Here is a 27,843-nt window from a genome sequence, read left to right on the forward strand (position 1 = left end):
TGGGCTCACTTGGGTCATAAGTCTAGGACTACCTATACTCAATAAAACACCTTGTCTCCCAGAGTTGTAGGTGCTCCAGTGCTGCAGCTTTTTAAGAAAAGAGTGGACAACCGTTTGTCTACCATGACGCAAGGACTCCTGCCTTAGGCAGGGCATTGGGCTAGAAGACCTCCAAGGTGCCTTACAGCTCTACGATTCTATTTTCACTTTAAAGGTTTCCTGGAAAATAAATATGCGAATCAGCATATGTTTCAGGCATCATAAAAGAAATCATGAAAGTTAAAAAAAAAAATCTATCCCCCCCCCCCTTCTCAAAAAACCAAGAAAGGTTGTTTGTGTGTTTATGTGGATGTAGAAGACACCCGGGAGAACCTTTGAAATAGGAGCCATGATGAGCTTTTTGGGAAATGTAACAACTGCAAAGCTTTGCTAAGTGACCTTTGAATGGTTTTGACCATTTTTATGTTGTATTTGGGGGAGAAATAAAAGTGTGTATCAAAGTCAGAAATGAAGGCACCTCATCACAAGATTTTTAATGAACAGCAGTACACAGTATTTGTCTCACTTACTTATTTGTACTGATAGGCAACTGCAATAATTAACAAAAGCACACTGAAGTAGAATTAGAAAGAAATAAAGAGTTTGCCAGAAAAACTGTCTTCTGTTCTTTTACTCCCAACCACTTTTGCAAGTCAAAGTCTAGAATAGACGCTTGAGGGAGAAGGAGCTACCATGTATTTTACTGCACATTTAAGTTGGCCAGTGCCATAAGGCATTATCCTGGCTAGCTTCTGTTACCAGGGTTACCTAGGATGTGGATTCTAGTAGCTCTTAGAAAGTATAAAAAGAGTTATTTAATCTGGAAGCATCATTAAGCACAGAGCTTAGGGAAAACTTAAACGTTTCTGGTGAGTGAATTGCAGACTGGAATACCAATCCTTAGTTTACTCTTCCCTTAAAGAGGAAAATGGAATGAGATCTCTCTTCATTCAGGCACTTTAAGCAGTGAATAAATTAGAATGTTGATATGATCAGGTAGAAAGATGATGACCCTTAGCCTTCAGATTTGGATAATGGAATAGAGAATAACAGACTTTTCTGGTTATACCATTGTGTGTCTTTGCACATCAGCATAAATTACAATTTTAGTTGTATATTATTTCATTTCTTGCTCAAGTTGTAATGAGCCAGATCTAAATATTAGAATGGCTGACTCAATCTTGTCATTACTACACAATCTTGTCATTACTACACAAGCAGCACTATGAGATTCTATAGCACTATGTAGTAGTTGTATTCATGGAATCTCTGATCTTTAATTTTTAAAATCTTGAATGAAATCTATCCACGTATTGATACATGCTTTATAAAGACCTTGTTCAGTAGTCTCATGTAGTTATTAAACAGAGAGAGCAAGCAAGAATGACCCTTATGGCATCTTGTGATCTATCTCTCAACCATTTCTATTTCTGCTCTGTCCGAGCTCAATAACAAGTATAATGAAAGCTATACTATGACTGTCCCAAAGGTGCTTTCAAAAAGCAACTGGACATTCTTTGAACTGAACTGAAGGAGTTTCTTGGATGAGAAGTAAAACCTCTTCAAGAGAAAAACACCTTTGGGACAACTATGACCTGGATGACTGAGAAGCTGTATAGAATCTATACTACGATCCACTAAGATCCTAAATTTTTGCAGTCCAATCATCTCAAATATTTTTCCCTAAAGAGGACAAAAAGAAGGGGTGAAGTATGATGTTTTACAACCCCATAAGTTCACAGAGTTGTTAATTGACCGGTCCATAAGTCCAGAACTAATTGTAGATTAGGGAAATGCTGTTCAAATAGCTTTAAAGCATATTAGCAAGTACCCAATGCATTCTGTACTCAAATAAATTAGATAGCAAGACTAGTTAGTGGATAAATTACTAACTCATTACTTTTTAAATTTAATTTTTAATTAAATTAAATTTTAATTTAATCAATTATTGGGTAGAGTATAATAAAACTGAATGCTTATTTAAAGGTACACTCATTTGAGTGAGAAATGCTTCTAAAGTAATACTTTATAAAGACAAATTTTAAAATGATTTCGAGAGATTGAAGGAATGGTTTGGAAATAACAAAATGAAATTTTATAAACAGAGAACTCCAAAGTACAGATAATAAGACAGCTTGGCATCATTGAAAAATTCGTGTGATCTGAGATTTGAAGAACTTGGAAAAGTTTAGACTTGAGAAGATGATAGAATATACGATAGCACATTTCAAATAGCTGAAAGGCTGTTGCAGAGAATAGTGTCGGGGTCTATTTTCTGCTATTCCAGATTTCAGGACATAGAATAGATTTAAGTTACAGACTGGCAGATGATGAAATCTTAGGGTGAAAAAGACTTCCTAACTGTGAAAATAGTTTTGACAGTGGATATAATTACCTAGAGAGATGTTGAACTCCTGTCCACTGCATGTATTTGTGTGAGATTAGACAGCCATTTATTATAGATGCTTTAATCTGGATTCCTGCATTCAGTAGGGAATTAGATGTAATAGCTAAAACGATCCCTTTCAACAGACTGATTCTGAGAATTTATTTTAGACAAATTGGAATTTCCATTTTGTTTTATGTTGTGTCAAAATTAGGCTTCATACTATGCTGAATATGAAGAAAACGGGATAGACACTTTAATATATATGTAAAAGATAAAAAGTTAATATAATCAACAAGGAAACACTTAATTATTTTATATCACCATCTCAATTTCTCTATCTTTTCTCTCTCTCTATCTATCTATCTATCTATCTATCTATCTATCTATCTATCTATATATATATATATATATATTGTATTGGCCTTAGTCAGTACAATTTGTGTATGAAGTCTTAGTCATGCTCTTACAAAAAGTAATCTAACTCAAATTTGGTTTCACCTATTTACAAATTTTATTTAAATTCCTCTTCTTTTTATAGGGGATCCTAGCTACTACATGAAGGCCAAGTTCAATTCTTGACACTGAAATATTTCAGAATATTTTCATAAACTGCATGGTCTGCACACATTCAATCTGAATTCATGCAAGTTCCTGTATTTTCTGCAAAATGCATTATATATCAAACAATGCCTTGTTATAGAGCACAATGCATACATTTCTTTTTCTATTTCCCCCTCTATTCTTTCTATAAAATTTAAAAGAAATTTAAAATTTCTTTTAAATTTTATAGAAATTTCTTTCTTAGCAAAATACATAGATCTATTACTTTGTTCCATTCAGCATCAAATGCAATTAATTTCTGCCATGCCAAGTTTTTTTCAGCGTGCTGATAAATCCTGTTATATATTCAGAGGCCAGAAGATTGGAATCAGAGGGAAGGGATATTAATGTGGAAAATGAAATTAAAGGAAGGAGGAAATCTGTTTTTTCTTAATAGAAATTTTCAGGGATGTGTATGAAGTCTTAGTCATGCTCTTACAGAAATTAACTGGAAAATTTGTATCATTAAGTCTAGGGTAAAAAGGAGCTGCAGTGGAGAGCAGTGTCAGTAAGCAAAAATGGGAGGGATAAATGTGTGTTTCAGAAAGCAGCAGCAATACATGGAAAATATTTTTGCATAGCTTGCTGATCTTATTTTTTTATTCTCTGTCACTTTAGTAGCATATCTTCATACAGCCAAAAATTATCAGTAGTCTATAGAGGTTAGAGCCATGATGGCAAACTTATGGCAGAGCCGTTTTTGTAGGCATGCAAGCTGTCGCCCAGCTCAGTTCAACCGCGCATGCGCAAACGTCTCGGCCAGCTGGTTTTCGGGTCTCTGCCACGCATGCACGGTGGGTGGGGTGCATGTACAGGGATCCTGCATGCGCGGGGAGCACATGGGGTAATGCACACATGAGCAAGGGATGGGGCACACGGGCACGCTCATTGCATTATAGGTGCACACGCACTTTTGGCACAAAATGACAAAAAGGTTGCCATCACTCGGTTAGAGTATATCTGTTGCTTAAATCAGAATGAATACTACATGGCAGCAAACAAGTATCAAAATTTGTCATCTGAATTTTTGCAGCTCAATCCTGTAGCTTAATTGGTTATTCACCTGTTTTGTTTTACACAGATTGTATGTTAATATTTTTGTTAATGAAATATATTTTCTCATTGGAAGGCAGAGGAAGTAATTCCAATCTCTTCCAGGCCTTCCTATATCGGCTTTGAAATGGTTGGATAAAAATGGAGGGTCTTTTTTTTCTTTCAGATATAGTATTTTTTCTGATTAATACAATATCTAATTATAGAAATTTTTCTCTTTTAATTCGGTAATTTTCCACAATGGAGCATACATTTGGGTTATTTATTATTTGCAAATTTTCTAAAGCTACTGTTTCAAAGCTAGCGATATATTTTAACTTAGATTGGTCCTTTAGTTCACTGAATTGATTTAAGGGTATTTTAGTCTATGCTAGAAGAGTCTATCCTATAAGAGAACTGTACCATGAATAGACTGTTTTTTCAGTGACAGGGTACCGGTTCAAATTTATTTGAAAGTTTTGATGTAATGTATATAAATAAAATAAAGTAAAAAAATTTTAAAGGGACGTGGTGGCTCAGTGGCTAAGATGCTGAGCTTGTCAATCAGAAAGATCAGCAATTCGGCGGTTCGAATCCCTAATGTCGAATAATGGAGTGAGTTCCAGTTACTTGTCCCAACTTCTGCCAGCCTAGCAGTTCGAAAGCATGTAAAAATGCAAATAGAAAAATAGGACCACCTTTCGTGGGAAGGTAACAGGTTCCATTGCGCCTTCGGCATTTAGTCATGCCATCCACATGACCATGGAGACGTCTTCACACAGTGCTTGCTCTTCGGCTTTGAAACTGAGATTAGCACCGCCCCCTAGAGTCGGGAACGACTAGCACATATGTGCCTTACCTTTTTAAATAAAGACTTGAAAAGAAATCTTAACATTATATGCATCTGGAACTATAATAAAGATAACAAAATGAAATATTTATGCATTCCTAAACTGCAAATTCATTCTGCGATATGATGTTCTAATTAATATTATCTCTTCTCCTAGGAAATTCCAAGTGACAGGAAGTATTGCACTCTGCATGATTTGAAGGCTTTGAAGTTTAATCTGTTATATGCCTATTGGCTGAAGGAATGTAAACCATAAGTTTTTAGAACTGAACAAAAATTGGCAGAAGTACAGTTAACAGGTAAATATTTCTTAATAGATAATTAGATGTAATGGAGTACATAACTGATCTCTATCTAGGTATTGGAACTTAATGTATTAGTAGACTATGTTTGTAACAGGCATGTGCCAAAGGTGTTCTGTTTTCTTACTCTCTGCAGTATTCATGAGTTTTCTGTTTCAGCATCATTCTTAATTGAAGTCCATTGGCTTCATGTTTACAAAAATACAAATGAAACTCAATTTACAACTACAATTGGGATCAGAATTTCTGTTGGTAAGCAAGACAGTTAAGTCAGGTTCAATTTTACGTCCTTTTTCCTGTGGTGGTTAATCATCAATGCAGTTAAAGAAGTCACAGGTTGTTAAATTAATCCAGCTTCTCTCATTGACTTGCTCGTCTGAAGCTGATTGGGAAAGTCTCAAATGGCAATCACCTAACCCTCAGGACACTACAACTCTTGTAAATACATGCCGGTTGCCAATTACTCAAATTTTGACTGTGACTATGGGGATGCAAAAGTTAGGACTGATCACAAGTCACTGTTGTCAGTGCTGTTGTATCTTTGGTCACCAAATGAATGGCTACATGAAATGATAGCAATTTGTAATCTCTGATAGTTAAATGATATTCTCTTGTGCACTATACATTAACCAAGTTTTAGATGTTTTTTTGTCACTTAGGAACAATGCTATCTGTTATGTAACTCAGTATGTAAGTAAGCTGATGTGGTGAGGAGGGTTATTTGGTATTTCTGAACATCACTGATTCATAAAATATTGTAGATGCCATCTAGCTTATACTATTGATTTGAAAAGATGTATGTTCATTATATCCTTTGGAGTTGTCTGCTCTATAGATTCTTTTTAAATATGTCCACTTTGGGGGGGAAATATATACTGTTTTAAGAATTGTAGAAAATATTTGAAAGAAGTACTGTATTTTGTAAAATGTATTGATGTGAGAGAAGCAGTTCTCTTCAGAGCATTAAAGCAGCCAAATGCATGCACAGATTTCCCCAGAGGCAACTGGGGACAGCTTTTGAAGTAGCAGCATAGGCCTTGTAAAAGTTACAATTGTTTTTATTTTTTGAATATAGCTTTGTAATGCTAACATGATTTACAAAGCACCTGTTTCCAATGCTTTGAAGAGTCCTATAGTTGTTGCAAGATACGGCTCCCTACCCCCTCCTTTAAATATATATATAAAATAAAGTTGTGCTATAAATAGGAAATTATCTGAACTTGATATCTAGATGTTGGGCTACTAAATACTATTTTAGATTAAATACCATAAGTAGTGTTTTAATCATTATTCTTATACATGGGTTCACATGCTTGTGTTCTGTTCAACTATTACTGATTATAGCTGGGAAATATGCATATGTATCTGCTACTTCATACTTAAAATAGAATAGGTAAAAGAACTACGCATATTAAAACTACTGTGGCTAATTTACAGATATGACATGCAGATGTAAGATGGGATTTGTGATTTGTACATTTTTTATTATTTAGTAACAAAAAGATAATTACTACATATTTCAAGGTTTGGGCTTATTTATTTTGTCCGTAGGATACACTAGTCCAGTGATGGCGAAGCTTTTCGGCACCAGGTGCCAAAAAGGTTGCACAGAAACATCGCACATGCTCATTGGGGCCGTGCTGTGGAAAAGCCGAACTTCTGGGTTCTAGCATGCATGCACAATCAGCTGGCCGGGACGCATGCACGGGGCACTTTTTGGCACTGCCGCGCATGTGAAGGACAGCTGATCATGATGCGTGCATGCGTGCCAGAAACCTCCAAGACAAACAGCCAAGGCCATGCGTGTCAGATTGACACAGTTTCATGTGCCACTTTGAGCACCCATGCCATAGGTTTGCCATCACGACTCTAGTCAGCTAAAACAAACATTTACATTCATTTTGAAAAGCTAAAACTAATGCTAACTAAGAAAGCCTGGCTGAAAAGGCATTTGTTTCTTTAAAGTGGAATGGGCAAGGACTGAATAAAAGTCTTGATAGTGCATTCTAGAAGAAGCTTATAGTAGTCTGAAATAATTATCATAATTTGGCTGTTTTGAAGACAGATTTTGCATAGCTGGACTTTGCTTTTCCTTGTTTTGTGTGGAATTATGATACTTACTCAGGATCACATTTTCTTTTGCAGATACCTTTGTAAATTAGGAAACATGGGCGCATTTTTGGATAAACCAAAAACTGAGAAACATAATGCTCACGGGGCTGGAAATGGCCTGCGTTATGGCCTCAGCAGTATGCAAGGATGGAGAGTTGAAATGGAAGATGCTCACACAGCTGTTGTAGGAATTCCTCACGGTTTGGAGGACTGGTCTTTCTTTGCTGTTTATGATGGTCACGCAGGATCTCGCGTGGCCAATTACTGCTCAAACCACTTATTAGAACATATCACTAACAATGAAGACTTCAGGGGAGCAGAACAGCCTGGCTGTGCTCTTGAACCTTCAGTAGAAAATGTTAAGAGCGGAATCAGAACTGGCTTTTTGAAAATTGACGAATTTATGCGCAATTTTTCAGACCTCAGAAATGGCATGGACAGGAGTGGCTCAACAGCAGTGGGAGTTATGATTTCACCTGAGCACATTTATTTTATCAACTGTGGAGACTCACGTGCTGTTCTATATAGGAATGGACAGGTCTGTTTTTCAACACAAGATCACAAGCCTTGCAATCCAAGGGAGAAGGAGAGAATTCAGAATGCAGGAGGGAGTGTCATGATTCAGCGTGTTAATGGCTCATTAGCAGTGTCTCGTGCTCTGGGGGACTATGACTACAAATGCGTTGATGGCAAAGGTCCTACAGAACAACTTGTTTCTCCAGAACCAGAGGTTTATGAAATTGTAAGAGCTGAAGAAGATGAATTTATTGTCTTGGCTTGTGATGGAATCTGGGATGTAATGAGCAACGAAGAGCTCTGTGAATTTGTTAAATCTAGGCTTGAAGTATCGGATGATCTGGAAAAAGTGTGCAATTGGGTAGTGGATACTTGTTTACACAAGGTATGTAAACTTTTCAAATTTAAGATTATTTTGGATGTTTTACTGTTAAAACTGAACAAAAATTAACGCTAAAAGTAGCATAGATTTGGTATTGATGAGTCCACCTTCATGTGATGCAGTCTTACTAAGCATTCACTTGCTATTTCTTTGGTCTTGGCAATGCACTTTATACAACCCAAATAGCACTTTAAAATTTTTCACAACTAGTTTATATTCATTCCTAATTAAGTTAATGTTTATGTTTATTTTGAAAGAAAATATTTAAAACACTCCAATGTTAGATTCTTTTCATGAAGCAAAGGCAATATTGCTTAAGAAAAAATGCTTAGAAATTGTTTGTGCTTTGTTTCTTGGTGTTTAAGCTCTTCCCCTCCACACTCAAACCAGTATTGATTTTTCCAGAGTTTACATTTGATAATAATGAAATTCACATTGCTATTTAAAGTCAAGTACCTAAAATTATTTAAATGAATTTCAGTCTTTCATATATTACAAAATTATGACTTGAAGAATCATAAAATGTATAAGGGCTCTTATAAATTTAATCTAATCCATCCCTGCTAGTGAAAAAATCCACTAAATCTTCCCAATAATTGGCTATTTAGCTTCAGTTGAGAACTTTAATTGACAGAGAGTTTGTCACTATAGGTATTCTCAACCTATGACCACAACTGGGAGTTTCTGTTGCTAGGCCATGGAGCCATTAAAGCCAAACTTGATTTTATGGTCATTTATAGTGGTTGTTTAAACAAATACAGTTTACCCAATTAATTTTGCTTGTTGGAAACCAGCTGGGAGGGCCACAAACTGCTATCACGTGACCATAGGTCACTGCAACTTATAAATCCAAGCATAAATGTAAATGTGAACCCGTCAGCAAGCACCTGATGTATGATCACGCAACCTCATGGGTGGTGGGATTGTTATAACTTTCAAAATGGGTCATGAGCTTCCCCCCCCCCAAAGCCATTGTAACTTTGAATTATTATTAAATAAGTTGTAAGTCAAGGATTACATGTATTGTAGTCACACTGTTTTATAAATCATAAATACATTCCAATCCCCTATCAGAGTGTGTGAAACCTCATCTCTAGAATGCTATTCTAGGGGTGAATATTCTGTTCCTAATTCAGTGAATTTTGCATATCTCTAGTCCTTGCCCTGTTCAAGATATTAGTAGAGTAAGTTTCCTTCCTTTTGCATGTGACAGATACTTTGTCGATACCTTCCATATTTTTCCCTTTGTAAGTTAAACCTGCCTGCTCTCTTTAATAATTCTTCATAGGGCTTGGTTTCCAGATCCCTTATTCTAGCAAATATCCTTTGAATCCACTCCAGCTTCTCCATGTCTCTTTCTAAGTGTGTTATCTCTTCTCTCTTTCACTACACCTATTCTTTGGAACAACATTCTCCTCTGAATTCCACATGGCCCTTTTCCTGTTTGCTCCACAGACACTGAACTAGGATAATGTCTGCATCTGCTGTTCATGATGTAACTTAGTAATTGAGAATGTGTTTGCCATCCCAGTGTTGTTGTTGTTTTAAAAAATATTAACTGTTCTTAAACTACTATATGCTGTCCAGAATTATTGATGACAATGTGGCCTTAAATATTGAAATTATACAAAAATATAAATTAACAAACTGGACACAGTCCCAAGTGTAATCAGTTCAGTGCAGAGGAGATGGAAACTCTTTTAGCACCTGACATCTACACACACTACTTTTGTAAATGCAGGCCCAGACTATACCAGTTTTTTACCTGTTGCATCTTATTGTGTGCTGATATTAAGGTGATGGTTGGCGAATTGTCCAAGATCCTTTCCATAAGACTGCTGCCAAGTTGGATCCCTGCAGTCCTGTATTGATACTGTATTTGCAACTGCCTACCCAGTTCTCACTACTGAACCTCATTCTGGAGTTTGGCAAGGGTTCACTCTTATTAAGTATATATTAAATTATGGTTTTATCTTCTGAAGTATTAGCTAGTCCCCTTACTGCAAACTTGTTAAGCATTCCTTTCATTACCTCCTCTGAATCATTTATAAAGAGTACCAGTGGACTGAGAATGGTGCTCTGTGAGCCCTGCTTGAACTTTTCTTAAGACTCAACTATTTATGAGCATCATTTGGATATCAGTGGTAAACCCACAAGACTGCAGTATCCTCTAGCTCATATGTATCCATCTTGGCCACTGTTGATAACATTTTGTTTAATTATAGTTATATAAATTATTACTTTGCTCCTTGATTTCCTTTTGTAAAAAGATACAGTTATTCAGACCACCATGGCCATACTGATTACAATACTTGGATTTGAGTAGCTGAACATTGCTGCAAAATGATGCATTATGTGAGATGTTTTGAATTGATGTATGTGTGGGATAAATCTCCTAAGCACTAAGTTATTTAAGAAAAATCAAACGGGTGAACAGTCTGCCTAGTTGGTTGGACTTTTGTGCAGCTCTGCAGGCCTAACACACTCAAGTTCCCCTGTCTTCCAGAGAAGAAGGCATGCAAAGAAGAAATGGAAATAGTTCGTCTTTATTTTTTTGTAAGAAACTGTTTAGTCAATAACACAATTTAATGGGCGTTTACCTAATTAAATCTGGAAATCAATTGCACATAGTAATTGAAATATGCTAATTGAATAAATATGCAATCTAAGGCTGTGAAAAGGATAAGCATTCATCTCTCAATTATGTCATTTTTTTCCATTCCCAAATATAGGGAAGTCGTGATAACATGAGTATTGTTCTAGTTTGCTTTTCAAATGCTCCTAAGGTCTCAGATGAGGCAGTGAAAAGAGATGCAGATTTGGATAAGCATTTGGAATCACGGGTGGAAGGTAAGAAGTTGCCTTTTGTTTTAATCCCCCCCCCCCCCCCCGTTAGATTATTTTCTTAGAATGGTTGGGGCAATTTGAAACATAAATGGACTAGAGTATAGGAAGGGAACAGAAAACAGAATGTGGTGAAGGTGCACATGGATCACCTGAGTCAGAGCAACCTAGAGTAGATGCTGATGCAGCAGTTGTCTAAGAACTTGCTGATTGTTCAGCAGAACAGAGTTTCTTACCTTGCAAAATTTTAAACGTATTTACCATATTTTTCGGAGTATAAGTTTTGGGGAGGAAAATAAGAAAAAAAAAATACTGCCTCTACCTACCAGCATCCATCCTACCGGTATTCATCTGGCTAGCGTCCTTAGCAAACAGCCTGGTCAGCTTCAGCACATTAGCCTGATTCAGCACAAGCAGTTGTCCTGCAAATGGAGCTTTGGGAGGCTGTTTGAGACGTTCTTCCCACCGGCACCCACCCTTCAGCCTCTGCATGTCCTCTCAAACGGAGCTTTAGGAGGCTGCAAAGGCAGCTTCTCAAATAGAGAGTGTCTCAAACAGCCTCCAAAAGCTCCGTTTGAGAGGATGAGTTTGCAGCCTCCAAAAGCTTTGTTTGAAAGGCTGCCTTTGAGAGGCTGCCTTTGCAAAGAGAAGCTCCTTTGCAGATGGAGCCTTTGGAGGCTGTTTTGAGAGGCTCTCCGTTTGAGATGCTGCCTTTGCAGCCTCCTAAAGCTCCATTTGAGAGGACGTGAGGAGGCCGGCGGGTGGGTGGGTCTACATTCGGTGTATAAGACGCACCCAAATTTGCACCCTCTTTTTTTGGGGGGGGGGAGTGCATCTTATACTCCGAAAAATACGGTAAATTAGACTTGTTAGTTCACTGCTGATGGGAATAGTTTCTTATTTATATAACAGCGGAGAAAACGTCTTTCTGAAGAGCAGGAAATGTGAATAGATGACAAATACTAGAAAGTTTTGTTAAAACCTAATAACAAACAATGTCAGCTGCAGAATGTGATAAATTATAGAAATACTGTATGTCTTCTAAACCTGAAGTCAGCATTGGAAATGTCAGTTGTTTGGGAAGAATTTTAGGTTAGTAATGATGCTTTATGTTCCTAATAACTGGATGGACACAACTTTGCTGTTTACTTCCCAATAGCCAAAAGTGATTGGCCTTTTGGTTCTAGAATTCTCCATGTCCACTCCCACTGCAGAGAGGTTGGGACTATTTAGTCAGCCCATCCTAGTTGATGGGCCTGTTAAGTTCAAGAATGAGCTTGGGGATTTTCCAGAAGATCTGAGTCACAATTTGGTCAATTGTGGTCCAAGCTTGGAAAGAGCATATAATTAGGGCCTTGGAATTGGATTGTCCCTGTCTTTTTGCTTGTGGATCCCATAATGCTCCTTGGTTTACCAAAGAGTTGTGAGAGATCAAACAGAAGGGACACTTATAGATTTGCTGGCAAAAGAGGAAGAGCAAGGCTACAGGTGAGATCATTTATTAAGACTTACCTTGTGGCAATAAGAGCAATGGAGTGCGTTTACTTTTCTGCTCTTATGTCTGCAGATAATCAGCTGGTGATTCTGTTTAGGATGACCAGATCTCTTCTGGTTAAGGAGGGACTGGGAGAGCCCATATTTGGCTGTTGTGCCTTTTGGCATCTGTCAAATAAAGTTACTCAACTTTGCGTAGCATTGGTTGTACTACTGAGTTATTTCTGGAGGGCTTGGGATGGTGGCAATGCATCCATCTTGGTCCTCCTGGATCTCTCCACAGTATTCAATATCACTGATCTTGATTTATTTCTGGACTGTGTCTAGGAATTGAGAGGGGCTTGTTTTGCAGTGCTTCTTCTGTGGCAGATTCAAGTCAGTAAGGTGGTGCTGAGAGGTGGCAAGACCACCCACCCCCCATTTTGTGGAGTGCCTCTAAGCTTAACTCTTTTCTACCCCCTTTTTAAAATTATAACCTGATGCTGCTAGAAGAGGTTACCAGGCACCATGGAGTATCACCAGTATGCTGCTCATATCCAGTTGCACATCCCTTGCTATTCCTGGCTGCCCAAGCAGCATTGTCCCAGAGTGTCTGAAGGCTATAAATATTTGAGTGGGGAAGAGTTGGTTTTGACTCAGGCATAGCATGACAGAATGGCTATGGGTTTTTGGTTCCTGCTTTATGTTCAGGAATCATCTTTCAGAAATCATCCCCTTTGGTTGTACTCACGCAGGCAGAGCTGGTGCACAGTTTGGGGTTGTTGCTGGATTTGCTGCCCTTGGTGGAGGAGCAGCTGGCAGCTATGTTCCTCTCAGTTTCACTTTGCCCCATTCCTGGAGTAGGACACCTTGCTCATCCCCTAGTCACTTCCTGATTGACTTACTGTAATGCACTCTACATGGGGCTGCCTTTGAAGACCCATCCAGAAATTACAACTGATCCAGAATTCAGCGCTATATGAAGTTCTGAGTAGCCTATGGTTTGCCCATGTTGCACATTGCTGTTTAAGCTGCACTAGTTTCCAGTTCTTTTCTGAGCGCCATTCAGCGACTTTATCTTTAAAACCCCCAAATGATATGAGTCCATGTTATTTGTGGGGCTGCCTTTCCCTGAGGGTATCTGCACGCTCTGTTAGGTCTCATCCCTTAAATGTTGCCATCTAGTAGGCCTAATAGTACAGCCTGCCTTCCCAATTGCAACCTTTGCCCTTGGAACATCCTTTGCCCTGACATCAAGCAGACCTAACCTCCTTGCCTTCTGAAAGGACCCGAAGACCTGGCTTTTCCAACAAGTGTTAGAGAAGTGTATGTTTGGGAAGTTGTTTTGGGATGTGAAAGTTGCATTGTTTTGTTGGGGCACTAGGTGTTTTATGACAGTAATATGCTTTTTATTATTATTTTTAAGCCCCCCTCCCTCCAGGTTTATGATGCATAAGATAGGCAGCTATATAAATTTATTTATAATATATAATAAATAAAACTTTCTAACTTTCCAGTGTGGCTTACAGCCTTGGTATTTTCCTGTTGATCTCTTGGAACCAACTATCACACTTGACACTGCCTAGTTTCCTTTCCCAAGCAAAATTTGTCATGCTACAATAACTTTTCATATTTAGTCTAATTCAGTGCTTTTATTTCCCATATAAAATCCATCCGTTTTTCCCCCAGTATCCTGGAAATGCATACTTTTTCATTGTTGCTCATACCTTTTTGCTTAACAAATGCCGTGATAATAAGGATAGCCTTAGATTTTGGCCCAAAATGACCCAACTAGTTTCTGTGCCTAAGGGAACACCTAGTGTCCTGGTTTCTAATCCAGCATTTAGTGAGTATAACAAAGTTGGCCTTTTGCCTTAATGTACCATAATAGGATGATTCAGGACCTAGTACACATATTGTATGCACACACACAAACTAATAGTTGGCATTCATTTTTGGAGATGAATTTTTAGATGTGACATGTTTGTTTTCCTATCATGTTTCAGCACACAGGTAACAATATTGCTGGCTGAAGTATTTTAAAAGTCAAACCTAAATTTTTAGCTGAATAAATATAATATAATAGCAGTGATGTGATTGAAAAAATGAAAGTAATTCTGAATACTTGACACAATGTGTGAATTAGCAGAATGTACACAGAAACTTGGAGGAATCCGTCATTCTGAAACTAATTTTTAATTTAAGAATAATGTAATATATTTTAGATATGTTTATAATGTTGGTGTGCAACTATTATTACAGTATGATTTTTCATAAAAGTTTTCCTAAAATAAAGTTCTGAAGGGAGTTTGCAAAAAAGATAGTCCCATAATCCTAGCCAGTATCATATTCTGCCCATTAGTATCAGTAGTCATTATGTTTTCTGCATCCTGTATTTTGAAATGTTAGAAGATAATAGGTTATCTTCTAAAAAAAAAGAATGGTTAATGCATACTGGTGGCAAGTAGAATGGTAAGTTGATGTGCTAGTAATGTATTATCTTCAGCTGAGGATATTTATCTGCTGATATGAGCTAGAACTCTGATGGAGATGGGCAGTTCAAAAATGTGAAAAGTAAAATAATAAATACACTTTTGGAATTATTTGTGTTCAGAATGAAAACAAAACTATATTAACATAGCAGTAAAGTAACAAACTACTGGTGAAACAGCAATTGCTCAGAATATAAACAGAATAATACAGAATAAATAGAATGTATCTGTAATCTTAAAAGTAACAACATTTCTGTTTTTGCACACAAAATAATTACTGATGGAATGTATAAAATGATTGGAATAAGCTAATAAGGATGCAATTATTGAAAAAAATATCAGATCCTTCATCTCATATACCCGCATTTTTCGGACTATAAGATTCACCGGAATATAAAACGCATCAAGATTTTGAAGAGGTAATTTTTTTAAAAAAAGGTTTCGCCCTCCCCATCCCCAGGAGCACTCTGCAGGCCTCCCAAACCCTCTGCACAGCCCATTTTTGTGAAAAAGGGGGCATGCAAAGGGTGTGGGGGCCTATAGAGTGCTCCTGGGGGCTGGGGAAGGCCAAAACGAGCCAAGAATGGCCCGTTTTTCACAAAAACTGGATCGGTTTTTTTTTTTGCAAAAAAATGGGATGTGCAGAGGGTGTAGGAGGCCTACAGAGTGCTCCTGGGGGCTTGGGAGGGCAAAACCACCCCCGTTTTCACTCGTTTGTACCCTCCCCAGCCTCCAGGAGCACTTTGCAGGCCTCCCAAACCCTCTGCACATCCATTTTTGTGAAAAATGGAATGTGCGGGATGGGTTTTCGGGAGGCCAATAATGCTGTATTCGGTGTATAAGACACACCCAGTTTTTCACCCTCTTTTGGGGAGGCAAAAGGTGTGTATTATACTCCCAAAAATAATGTATTTGTTGTCTTGATGGGGACTATAAGATGAGGCTTTCAAATACCAAGCTACTTGTTGCATACTGGCTGATGAGCTGCACAGTTTGATGCATCTTTATTATGAAGGTTTTTACTTAGCTTGTGGAGCTTGTGTTTTATTAGCTTGTGGAGCTTATTTTACAAACTCTCATTGAGAAGAAAATAATGCATGTTATCTTCATGTGTTAGTTTCAGTAGTATGGCACAAAGCTTTTTTTTTTCCTTATGAAAGGAATTAATAATGTTATTACAGAGTTATATCTTTTTTATGGTATTACTTGTTGTTTTTTAGTTAATTGGGAGATTCTTGGCGGTGTTAGAACTGTATATAGACAACTTAAACTAAAGAATGTAACTTATTTGCTGTTACATTTGTTTCTGAAACACGTTCTTGAAGAGAATATTACATTCATCTCCAGGAAAAATTATTAATAAATCATGCTATTAATAGAATTATAGTTTCATGTTTATACTGTATATAGAGAGATGCTGGAAATCGAAACCAGTTAGTATTACAAGCAATATTGGATAATAGCTCAACCCTTTTTTGGTAGATATTAATGTTAAGTATTTTGTGCTGTTTTTAAATTTGTGTAGATATTCTTGATTAAATTAGCAGTACAAATGCAGTGAAAAAGTAATTTAACTAGAAACCTTAAATCAGATAGAAGCTCAATGGTCAGAAATATATTTTAGCAGTATCCAAAGTGTTTCTTGGTTGAAAGTGAGCATTGCACCTTAAAACTTCAAATACATGTAGACATACATCCGTAATCTTTAGTATATTGTCTAAATGTAAGATTTTTTTATTTGTAATATAATTTTCTGGTGGTATGAAGATAAAGCTACTACTACTCTTCCAAATCAGGAAGAATTCTTGAAGAAATTAGAATTTCCAGTTTCAGCTTCAGAGTGATATCACATTGAAACGACACTCACTTCCTTTATTTCCTTTGCAACATTGTCACTTCCATAGCAAATGATGTAGGGAAAGAACTAAAATTGAGATTAAAGAGCTTTAAAATCATACTATATATGAAATTGTATCTGTAAATTAGAAATATCTGTAAACTCATCAATATTGGAGTTCATCCTTATTTGAGAAATTCACAGTTAGAAAATTAAGCAAATTGGCAGGATTCATCATTCCCTGAATGATTTAACAATGTCATATTTCTTTGTTACACTTTTTTACTTTGAAGTTTTAATTTCATTACATTCATATGATTAGTTATATCTGTTAGGGAAACTTTTTAAATGAAAAAAATACAAAATTAGCAAGATGAAGGCCCTGCTTGTTTCTTATTAGAAGTAACCAGTAATCCCTCTTCTAGACCAAGTTCAGTGTATTTTGCTGACTCAGAAATTTAATTTGAGAAGTTCACCATACTTGCTGTACCTGCTTGTTAGAAGTAAATTGATCTGTGATTCAATAAATATTTGCACACCAATAAAATTAATAGTTGATATGTCTAGGATACAAAAAAGAATGGGTGGCATTTCAAATAGTATCTGAAAGAGATATTAAAAGTAATGTACTCTGTCTTATTCTCCCTGCTCCCCTTTCATATTCTTCCTGGCCTCCAAGTTCAATCTCTAGGAGAATGATGTTCCAGAGGCAGGCACCACTGTAGGAAATGCTCTCTGCGTTCCGCCAGCTAGCACTGTCTCATGGGTAGAACCTGGAACATGTCTCTCCTGCCAGATCTCAAAGGACAAGTAGACCTCACTAGGGAGAGATGGTGCAATAGGTATTCTGGGCCAAGCCATGAAGACCTTTAAAGATAATCACCAATATCTTGAATTGCACCTGAAAGCATGCCAATAGCCTTTGCAGTTCATGGAACAGAAGTCTCACATGTGCCAAGTGGATTTGCACCCATAACTGCATTTTGTGCCAGCTGAAACTTCTAAATTCTTTTCTAGGCCATGTGGAACACATTATATTAAATCTAACAGGAGGTGACTAATGCATGAGAGACAATGAGCAAATCGTCCTGGTCCAGCAACAACAACAGCAAAAGCGCATAGCCAAGATTGCTGCCTATTCTTTGGCAGGAGCCATGGATCCAGGAGTTCCCCAAATTACACACATAATCTACCTGGTATATAGTGCAGCCCCATCTAGAACAAGAGATGAATCTTCCCCAGAACCAGGGATATCCCAAATCCTCTTAGTCTTATTAGGGTTGAGTCAAAACATGCCCCATCCAGATCTCCACAGTCTCCACACACAAAATGCGACCTCCATAGCAGCACTTTGACAAATCAGAGTGCACCTATAGAGCTGAATATCATCAGTATACTGATGATAACTTGCCCTGAACTGATGGATGACCTCATTAAGTCATCTCATGTAGATGTTAAACAGGAGAAAGCACAGAACAGCATCCCACATAATGGGCTGTATGCTTACCTCTCCTTTATTGGATTCGAACTGATTGGAACCAACCCTGAAGAAAGGATGTGAATCAACACAATACTATGTAATCCACCTCAACCCCCAATCCAATCCAGAGGGATACCATAATCATTATTGAAAGCTGCTGAGAAGTCAAGAACGGGAAGAATGGATGTACCACCCCTCCCTTGTTCTTGCTAGACATCCTCCACTAGTGCAATCAGTGCTGTCTTGGTCCTATACCAGGCCTGAATCCCGACTGTAAGGGGTACATATAATCCACCTTTAATGCTTACGGTGCTTGGTAGCTGTGTTTCAACAAGAGTTATTCTCTCTGTCTTCTTAAAATAATACTATGATCTGAGAACACATTCCCTGACATCTAGTGAAGTTACATATAAGAAACTCACTTCTTCCACATATGCCCCAGTTACTTTTATCAATAATAAAGTTCTACTTAATTGTGGTGGCATAAATCTTTTGAGGCATCCAAGAATTTATGCCACAGTTGACAGAGTTCTGATGTGAGCATCAGAATGGAGGTGGCATGAACCCCACCCTTGGGAAAGTTCAGACTTACTTAGAGGACTGCGTGTGTTCTTTGCCACAACTTTGATCATTTTAATATAGATGAAGGCAGGGCTTTGGGGATCATAGCTTCTTCTGAACAGATCATTGTATTCAGTATATAAATGTCAGGATGGGAACAGAAACGTAGTCTGTTATACTTATAGAAACGTCTTTGTGCTATTGATGTACAAAAAGAGCAAAAAGTGGCCATACCAGCGGAGATTGGTACAAGACAAGACAGATTCCTGTACAACTCAATCACAATTTTGTGTTTGATATATTTTATGGCATTTCTAGGCCTCCTCTCACTCAACAGACTCTGGTGTTATATTGCAGCTCTTTGTTTTCATTCTATATTGCATTTCACTTTAATTCATGGTTATTGCAAAGCTTTTCTTAAGCATATATTCTCTTCTATTTTTCTGTCTTATGCTATCTCATTGTTTTTTAGATTGGGGAAACTTGTTATCTTCTCAGTTCTTTTTGAATACCTTCAACTCACTTGACTAATTTCCCAGTGCAATATTTCTTCTGTCATTGGCAAGAAGATGAATGGCTACAGAGCTCTCTCTTTGATCTTCCCCGTAGTTTGGGGAATTTGAGACTTAAACAAGTTCTTATTTTAGTGTCCTTCAGGAGTGTTAGACTGCAACCATCTACCACTGGTAGTACTAGTTAGATAGGGTGAGTGCTATAGTACAGTATACTTGAGGACATGAAGGAAAGCCTGCCATAAATACTGTGCTCCTTATGAATTGATCTTTCATGTATACCGTATTAGGGAAACTGTGCTTGTTTAAGTGTTCATGAATTTCACTTACCGTATTTTTCAGAGTATAAGACGCACCAGAGTATAAGACGCACCAAGGTTTTGAAGAGGCAATTTTTTTTAAAAAAAAAAAGGTTTTTGCACTCTGCAAACCTCCCAAAAACTAACTGTTGTTTGTGGGAACGGGCCCATTTCCCCCCCCCCCAAAAAAGGCATAAATAGTGTTTAGGGGGCTTGCAGAGTGCTCCTGGGGTTGCCCCCCCAAAAAAGAGCAAAAAAATGGCCCATTTTTTGTCCAAAAAATTACATGCATAGCCTTTAGGAGGCTTATAGAGTACTCCTGGGGGCTGTGGGGACATAATTGAGCAAAAAACGGCTCATTTTTCACTCATTTCTGCCCTCCCCAGCCCCCAGGAGCTCTCTGAAAGCCTTCTACAGACTCTGCATGGCCATTTTGGTGAAGGAGGCGGGGTTTCAGGAGGCAAAAAAATGCTGTATTCACTGTATAAGATGCACCCAGATTTTCATCCTCTTTTTTGAGGGAAAAAGGTACATCTTATATTCCTATACTGCTTTTTAATTCCCATATTCAAGCATATATAAGTAGTCCTCAGTTAACAATGGCAATCCATCACTTATGTGTTCATAAAATATAACATCTCATGACCATGTTGTCGCTTAATGCTGGCAGTTCCGACAGTTCCTTGTCATCGTTAAGCAAATCACCACGAGCCATTAAGTAAGGACATTGCATGGTTGCTATTTGTGACATCCTGCCGGCTTTCTGTTATAGGAAACTGGCAAAGAAAGCTGCAATTGATAACTACATGACTATGCGGTTCTACAATGTTGTAATCATAAACTGGGTGCTAGATTATATTCATGTGATAGTTTCAAGTTCATTTATGCATAGTTCTCCATTAACAACTTTCCTGTTTAGTAACCATTCAAAGTTAAGACTGTTGTAAAAGTAACTTTACAACTGGCCCTTGGACATTATAGCATTCTCATAATCACATGATCACATTCAAGTGCTTTGCAGCTGGTGTGTACTTAATACAATTGCAGTATCCTGGAGTCACATGATCATCATTTGCAAGCTTCACAGTTGGCTTTGGACAAGCAAAGTCAATAAAGAAGCAAGTGAAATTGCAGATCATGGTCATATGATGGTTTGCTTAATCCTGTCTGTTGAACTAAATTGGTTATTGTTTCCATTAAACCAGCCTTGGTTTACATAGTCATACTCATGTTTCTGTGATTTCCTTCTGCAATTCTGGCTTCTACATTGACTTTAGACTGGGTCTTATTTCCATTAATAGAGCAGGTTAGAGGTTGGGAATCCTCCTGAACACACAACTCACAGCAGATGGAAGCTGTTGCCCATCTCTAGCTATTGCATCAGGGTCTAGGACAACTTGCTGCGTTTGACTCGCCTCCGATGGCTTGCCCCGGTGACTCACTACGGGGCAGTTCAAAAAGGGATAACTCAAGAGAGGGACATGTGAATTGTAGAAGGTCTTGTAATGCTTTAGTTTGGAACCTTCTCAAGTTAGAAGTCTTCAAGGCTGGGATGAACTGCAATTCTACTTCTCCCTCTCTTGAGTTATCCCTCATTGAGTTGTCTTGTGAGTTGTTCCATGATGAATTGGCTGGGGAAAATCAGCCGTGGTGAGTTGGCTGAGGAAAATCAGCTGTGGTGAGTTGATAGCGGCGACTTGTCCATTCTGATGGCAACCCTTTTGAAGAGGGAATGAATGGGAACTCATTCTCTTATGTACTTTAGGGTAGACTCTAAACTCAACTTGGATGTGTTTTGAAAACCATTTGGAAACTACCATTGGTACAGAATGTAACTCGCTATCTGTTCTGTTTCTGTTTATTGGATTTATATGCCGCCCTTTTCCCAAAGGACTCAGGATGGCATACAACATTTAAAAAAACCACATATTACAAAAGTTAAAAAGAAATTAGATAGAGTATCCAACAAACCCAATTAGTATAAACAATAACATTTTAAAAATTGGATTAAAATTAACAATTAAATCAAGCATTTATTTTATTTTGTTCAGGCCAGGCCGGCTTGCTGGAAAAGCCAACTTTTTAGGGCGCGTTGGAAGGACCGGAGGTTGGGGATTATGCGAAGCTCCGGGAGCAGCTCATTTCAGAGAGAAGGCGCTCCCACAGAGAACGCTCTCCCCCTGGGGGTTGCTAGCCGACACTGTCTGGCTGACGGCACCCTGAGGAGGCCAACTCTGTGGGATCACACTGGACGGTGGGAGACTACTGGTGGCAGTAGGTGGTCTCTCAGGTACCCTGGGCCTAAGCCATGGAGTGCTTTAAAGGTCATAATTAGTATCTTGAATCGTACCCGGAAAACAACCAGCAACCAATGCAGGCCGCCTAAAAGAGGTGTAACATGGGAGCACCTAGGTACCCCCATGATAACCCGCGTGGCCACATTCTGGACCAGCTGAAGCCTCCGGGTGCTCTTCAAGGGCAGCCCCATGTAGAGAGCGTTGCAGTAGTCCAGGTGAGAAAGGACAAGGGCATGAGTGACTATGCACAGAGCATCCCAATCCAGGAAGGGGCGCAACTGATGTAACAGGCAAACCTGGTAAAAGGCCCCCCCTGGTCACGGCCGTCAGGTGTTGTTCTAAACTAAGCTACGTATCCAGGAGGACTCCCAGATTGCAGGCCCTCTCTGAGGGGGCTAAAATTTTTCCCCCTATCATCAAAGATGGAACAAGATGCACAAATCGGGATGACGGAAACCACAGCCACTCAGTCTTGGAGGGATTGAGCTTGAGCCTGTTCGTCCACATCCAGATCCGCACAGCGTCCAGGCATCGGGACATCACGTCGAGGGCATCGTTTGGGTGGTTTGGGGTAGAGATGAAAAGTTGGGTATCAGCAGCATATTGATGATACCGTACCCCAAAACCACGGATGATCTCTCCCAGCAGTTTCATATATATGTTGAGCAGGAGAGGTGAGAGAACCGACCCCTGGGGCACCCCACAAGTGACGCCCCTCGGGGTTGATCCCTGCCCTCCTGTCAACACAAACTGCGACCGATCCGACAGGTAGGAGAACCACCGTAAAACGGTGCCCCCCACTCCCAACCCCCCGAGTCGTCACAGTAGGATACCATGGTCGATGGTATTGAAAGCCACCGAGAGGTCTAATAGGACCAGGACAGAGGAGCAGCCCCTGTCCCGGGCCCGCCAGAGATCATCGACCAACGCGACCAATGCCGTCTTCATGCTGTACCGGGCCTGAAACCCGACTGAAATGGATCCAGGTAGACAGCTTCATCCAGGTACTGGGGAAGCTGACGTGCTACCACATTCTCAACAACCTTTGCTACAAAGCGAAGGTTGGAGACCGGACAATAGTTGGCTAAAGAAGCTGGGTCCAGGGAGGGCTTCTTAAGGAGGGGCCTCACCACCGCCTCCTTCAAGGCGGTGGGAAAAAACCCCTCTCTCAATGAAACGTTGGTAATCGCCCGGAGCCAGCCTCGTGTCACCTCCCGGGAAGCCGAAACTAACCAAGAGGGATACGGGTCCAGCACACAAGTGGCAGCACTGAGTCTCCCCATAATCCTGTCCATGCCCTCGGAGGTCACAGGATCAAACTCATCCCAGATTGTCTCCACAAGATTCATCCCCATTGACTCGCCCGAATCTACCCAGTCAGAGTCCAAGCCAGTCTGGATCTGAGTGATTTTATCCTGCAGATACTGAACAAATTATTCAGCCCTACCCTGCAAGGGGTCTTTCCCAGTTGCTTGGTTAAGTAAGGAGCGAGTCACCCTAAACAGGGCAGCTGGGCAGTTGTCTGCGGACGCAATAAGAGTGGGAAAGTGTTGCCATTTTGCTGCTTTTATCGCCACTAAGTAGGATTTAATATGAATTCTTACTAGTGTTTGATCAGATTCGATCGGCTGGCCCTCCAACCACTCTCTAGGTGTCTTTTCTGGCATTTCATCTCCCGGAGCTCCTTGGTAAACCAGGGTGCTACCCAGGATCGATATTGGATCAGAGGCCGCAAAGGCACAAGGTGATCCAAGGCCCCAGTGGCTACCCTATCCCAGGCTTCCACTAGGGCTTCGGTCGAGTTGTGAGCAAGGGATTCAGGAAAAGTCACAAGCTCCATCAGGAACCTTTCAGGGTCCATCAGGCGCCTGGGGCGGAACCATCTTGTCGGTTCCGCCTCCCTGCGGCGAGGTGTAGCAGTATGGAAGTCAACCCTGATGAGGAAATGATCAGACCATAACAAGGGTTGGATAGAAATATCCCGTAAATCTAGATCATTCATCCACTGCCCAGAGACAAAAATCAGGTCGAGCATGTGTCCCCTATTATGGATGGGGTCTTGAATTAACTGAGTTAGGTCCGTAGCCGTCATGGAAGCCATGAACTGCCGAGCTGACTCGGATGTCTCGCCAATAGAAGGCAGATTGAAATCCCCCAGGACCATAAGCCTGGGGAAATCAAGTGCCAATCCAGCTAACACATCCAGCAGCTCCGGCAGGACCGATGAAACATAGCAGGGAGACAGGTATGTAACAAAAAGGCCCACCTGAAGTCCAAGCCTCAGATAGGCACAGTGATCTCCTGAGGTCTGAGACCTTCCCTAATAACCACCGCCACCCCCCCAACTCTCCCCTGGGTTCTCGGCTGGTGAAACGCCCGGAAGCCTGGTGAGCATTGTTCACTAAGGGAACACCCCCCTCATGGCCCAACCAGGTCTCCGTAATACACACCAGATCCGCTCTACCCTCTTGTATGAGGTCGTAAATGAGGGGAGCCTTATATACCACGGACCTGGCGTTAAGCGAAACCAGCCGGAGACTAGGGTCCTGTAATCCCAAGCACCCAGGGGTGCGAGAAGGGCTATCTGTGAGTAGGTGAGAACTATTATAAAAGAATAATATATACTAAGACATTTCATTAGCTTCCATCAGGTTTCTATGTTTAATAGAACTTTACCTGTAAAACCCTTCAAATAGAAGCAACATACTTCTGTTTTATTTACTAGGAAAAGGTTACTTTAAGTTCTCATTGCAGGTGAAACTAAGAGGGTAGACGCGTGAAGGCAGTTCTTATCTGTTGTGAAACCTTTTGCCCCCAAATCAGATTGGCCCTTTGCCTGTTGTTTTGGGTTTTAGATGAGCCAATTCAATTCAGTAAAGGTTAATAGAGTTATTCTGGTTGACTATTGGTGTGTTTTTGTTTTTTCTTCTTTTGTTAACATTTACCTTATTTGTTTTTAACCTAGTGTTAGTTACTCAGATTTGTGACTGCAAGTTGAGGGGACATACAAATTGATTAAAATAAATATAAATAAATAAGAAAAATTCATTTGCTAAAATGACCTTATTCGTGCAACTTTTCTGTCCCTGTGAGATTGGTCATTTTTCCTAATATTACTTGCACACAGAGCTTCTAAGTAAATTATCTGTTGTTCAGATCAGTTTTTGCATTGGAAAACTATTTGCACAGCATAAAAAATATCACTTATTTTATTATAGCTGTAGATTTCTATAGAAAACCAATATATTTTCAGGTATTCTCAACTTTGGAAAGAATGAAATCCACAGTGACCCATTTAATATATGCCACGTATATCAGCTGCCTGTTTTCACTATAAATCCTTTACTTAGCAGGTTTATTGAAGTCATGATTATTATAAAACAACGATAGGCTTGATTTATGTGACATGGTACACTAAGTGACTAAATTTGACAGTGGAGCTGGTTATATTACTCACACATGTTCATAAGCTTAGTTAAAAAGAAGATAAACAGAACTAAGTGAGATTTCACTTTCTGTAATTATTTTCTACACCTTGTGTATTAAGAATTGAAACCTTGGTAACATGCTCAAGATTATTGGCATGAAAGTCCTATGCATTTAAACCATTATAATAAAGAAGCAGACCTTTTATCTAGTAAGCCTGATTTCCCCCCAGTTTAGTGGCAGTGGGGAACTATTGTTTTTGATATTAATATATTTAAGACAAGATTTAATATTTGAAGGGTATTGCCAATGATAAACTACTGTTTTTCTATTCTGCTCATGGCACCTGAGTTTTTTGTAACCTGTAGTTCTTTAAAATCCATGCAAGGGGGCATATTGTAAACCACAACTCACAAGTACACCCTCACAATTCACAAGTATTAAGTAATTGAACGTAATGTTGGAGTTTATTAGGTAGTCATAGGCCTAATATTGGTCTCTGACTGGCATATCAAAGATTGCTCTTCAAAATGGCATTTTGGCCATGATCATAGTTAAATTTACTCTAATTTAAATTAATTTTTATTGACTTTAATTATAATAAGATCATTGCAGTTGTATTTAAAAAATACCTTTCTGTTACATTAAGTATTGCAGCTGCAACAACTTTAGAGGGACTGGAGACGCTACAGGCATTTGGGGAGCTGGAACCTGTGAATTTGCATACTATACTAGTGAACTTTCCTAGAGAAGCTACTTTTATGACCCCCTCAGTGCCAGTTTAGATGGATCTATTCCATTTGGGCTCCGAGCAATGAACTGTTTAAAGACTTCACAAGATTTAAATGCTGTGTTTAGAATCAACAGTTTTTGTCTCAGGAACTTAACAGAGCCTGTAATGTTAATTTTAAAAGATTGCTTAGGTATTTCAATAACTATCATTTGACCCTTTGGAATTTTTTAAAATCTCGGAATAAATTAGTAATTTTAAGAGATAGGGTGTTCAAAATATACACAGAACTATACGCAGTAACTAATAAAAAGGCCAAATTCTATATGCAATTTCATTAATAAAGTTAAACCAAGTATTCAACAAAATAAGTTACCCATCTTTTTTTCAAACTATGTGTGCTGCTTTTGATTTTTTTCCCCACAGGAATTGCCCAAGTCATTCAATGTCCTGTACGTTGGATGAACTGTAACAACTTTAAGTGACTTATACTTGACAAGAAATGAGAGTTAGAATATTGAAGGAATATTTATTTCAAGAATAGAAGAATATAAAGAAAACTGAAGAGAATACAGAAGAACACAAGTCTTATTTTCTCTTTCTCCTTTCTTTCATTTTCACATTTCTCCTGATTCTAATAAATATCCAAACTCTGCCCTTTGACAAAGTCTGTGGTTTTCTTAATTATGCAGCCTGAAATTTGATTAAATGAAACAGCACCTTGCCATTTTACATCAGCTATAAAGCATTAGAAATTAAATTATGGAGTAGTGATCTAAACCTTGTTATGAAACAAAATAATAATCAAAAAAATATTTTCATTAGTAAGTTTGCAAAGTCAATTTCTCAATACCAGGACTTACGAGTTTTTGTATAATTGGATAATCACTTAACCAGATGAAAGAACAAAGAAAACGTTCCTTTATTTTGCACTTGTTTTCAGGAACAATCAAAAATATTGAACACATTTCTTTTGGTTGTGGAAATTTCTTTATCTGATCCACGTTTAACTTAAGTTTTATATATATTCTTTTTGTAATAGAAAGCTCTGTGTTTACCTTGTTTTAAATTGGGGGATGACAATGACAAGAGTAATTTAAAAAACCAACATTGGCTTTTGTCTTAAAAGTTACTTTTGATGAAGTAGTTTCTTCCAGCTATCCTTGTTTACAAGTTTTTAAGGTTCATATAGTTGAGATGGATTGGTAATGGGATATCATGTTATATTTAGAAAGACTATAGAAGCCTTTTGGTATGACATGCATTAGAAAAGATTTTCAAAGCTATACAAGAAAACATAACTTAAGAAACATTTTTCCCGTTTAATATTCTTCCAACCTCTGGCCAATAAAGTTATAAGTAAGATTAGATTAGTTTAAACTAGTTTGTGCAAAGTAATAGAGTAAGATATCTTTGGGAAGATAGAAAGGAATTGAGATATAAACGAGGATTGTACATGTACACCATATTGCCAAAAGTATTTGCTCACCCATCCAAATAATCAGAATCAGTTGTGAGCGAATACTTTTGGCAATATAGTGTATATTTCTGTTAATATAACTTGACTTTGTCCTCATCCTTCAGTTCTCAGTTCTTGAACATATACCCTAAACATTTGTGGGTTTGTAGATGGGGAGAGAGTTCTGATGGTCTCATTTGGTCAGTGGAAA

General features: G+C 38.6%; 1 protein-coding gene across 3 annotated transcripts in view; it reads left to right on the plus strand.

Moving 5' to 3' along the window:
- Positions 1 to 5,067: 5,067 nt before the first annotated feature.
- The window catches only part of PPM1B (protein phosphatase, Mg2+/Mn2+ dependent 1B), a 38,548-nt gene continuing 15,772 nt past the window's right edge, over positions 5,068 to 27,843 (plus strand). For 2 of the 3 annotated variants that reach the window (XM_081945879.1, XM_081945878.1), the window contains exons 1-3: positions 5,068 to 5,209; positions 7,358 to 8,225; positions 10,955 to 11,072. In XM_081945879.1, coding sequence (XP_081802005.1) covers positions 7,380 to 8,225; positions 10,955 to 11,072 — 964 coding nt within the window. In that variant the 5' untranslated portion in view covers positions 5,068 to 5,209; positions 7,358 to 7,379. Of the gene's footprint in view, positions 5,210 to 7,357; positions 8,226 to 10,954; positions 11,073 to 26,599; positions 26,737 to 27,843 lie in introns of those variants that run through there. The other variant, XM_081945880.1, reaches the window with a different exon arrangement.

Source organism: Natrix helvetica (genome assembly GCF_964273705.1).
Source record: "Natrix helvetica genome assembly, chromosome: 2".
NCBI classification, from domain to species: domain Eukaryota; kingdom Metazoa; phylum Chordata; class Lepidosauria; order Squamata; family Natricidae; genus Natrix; species Natrix helvetica.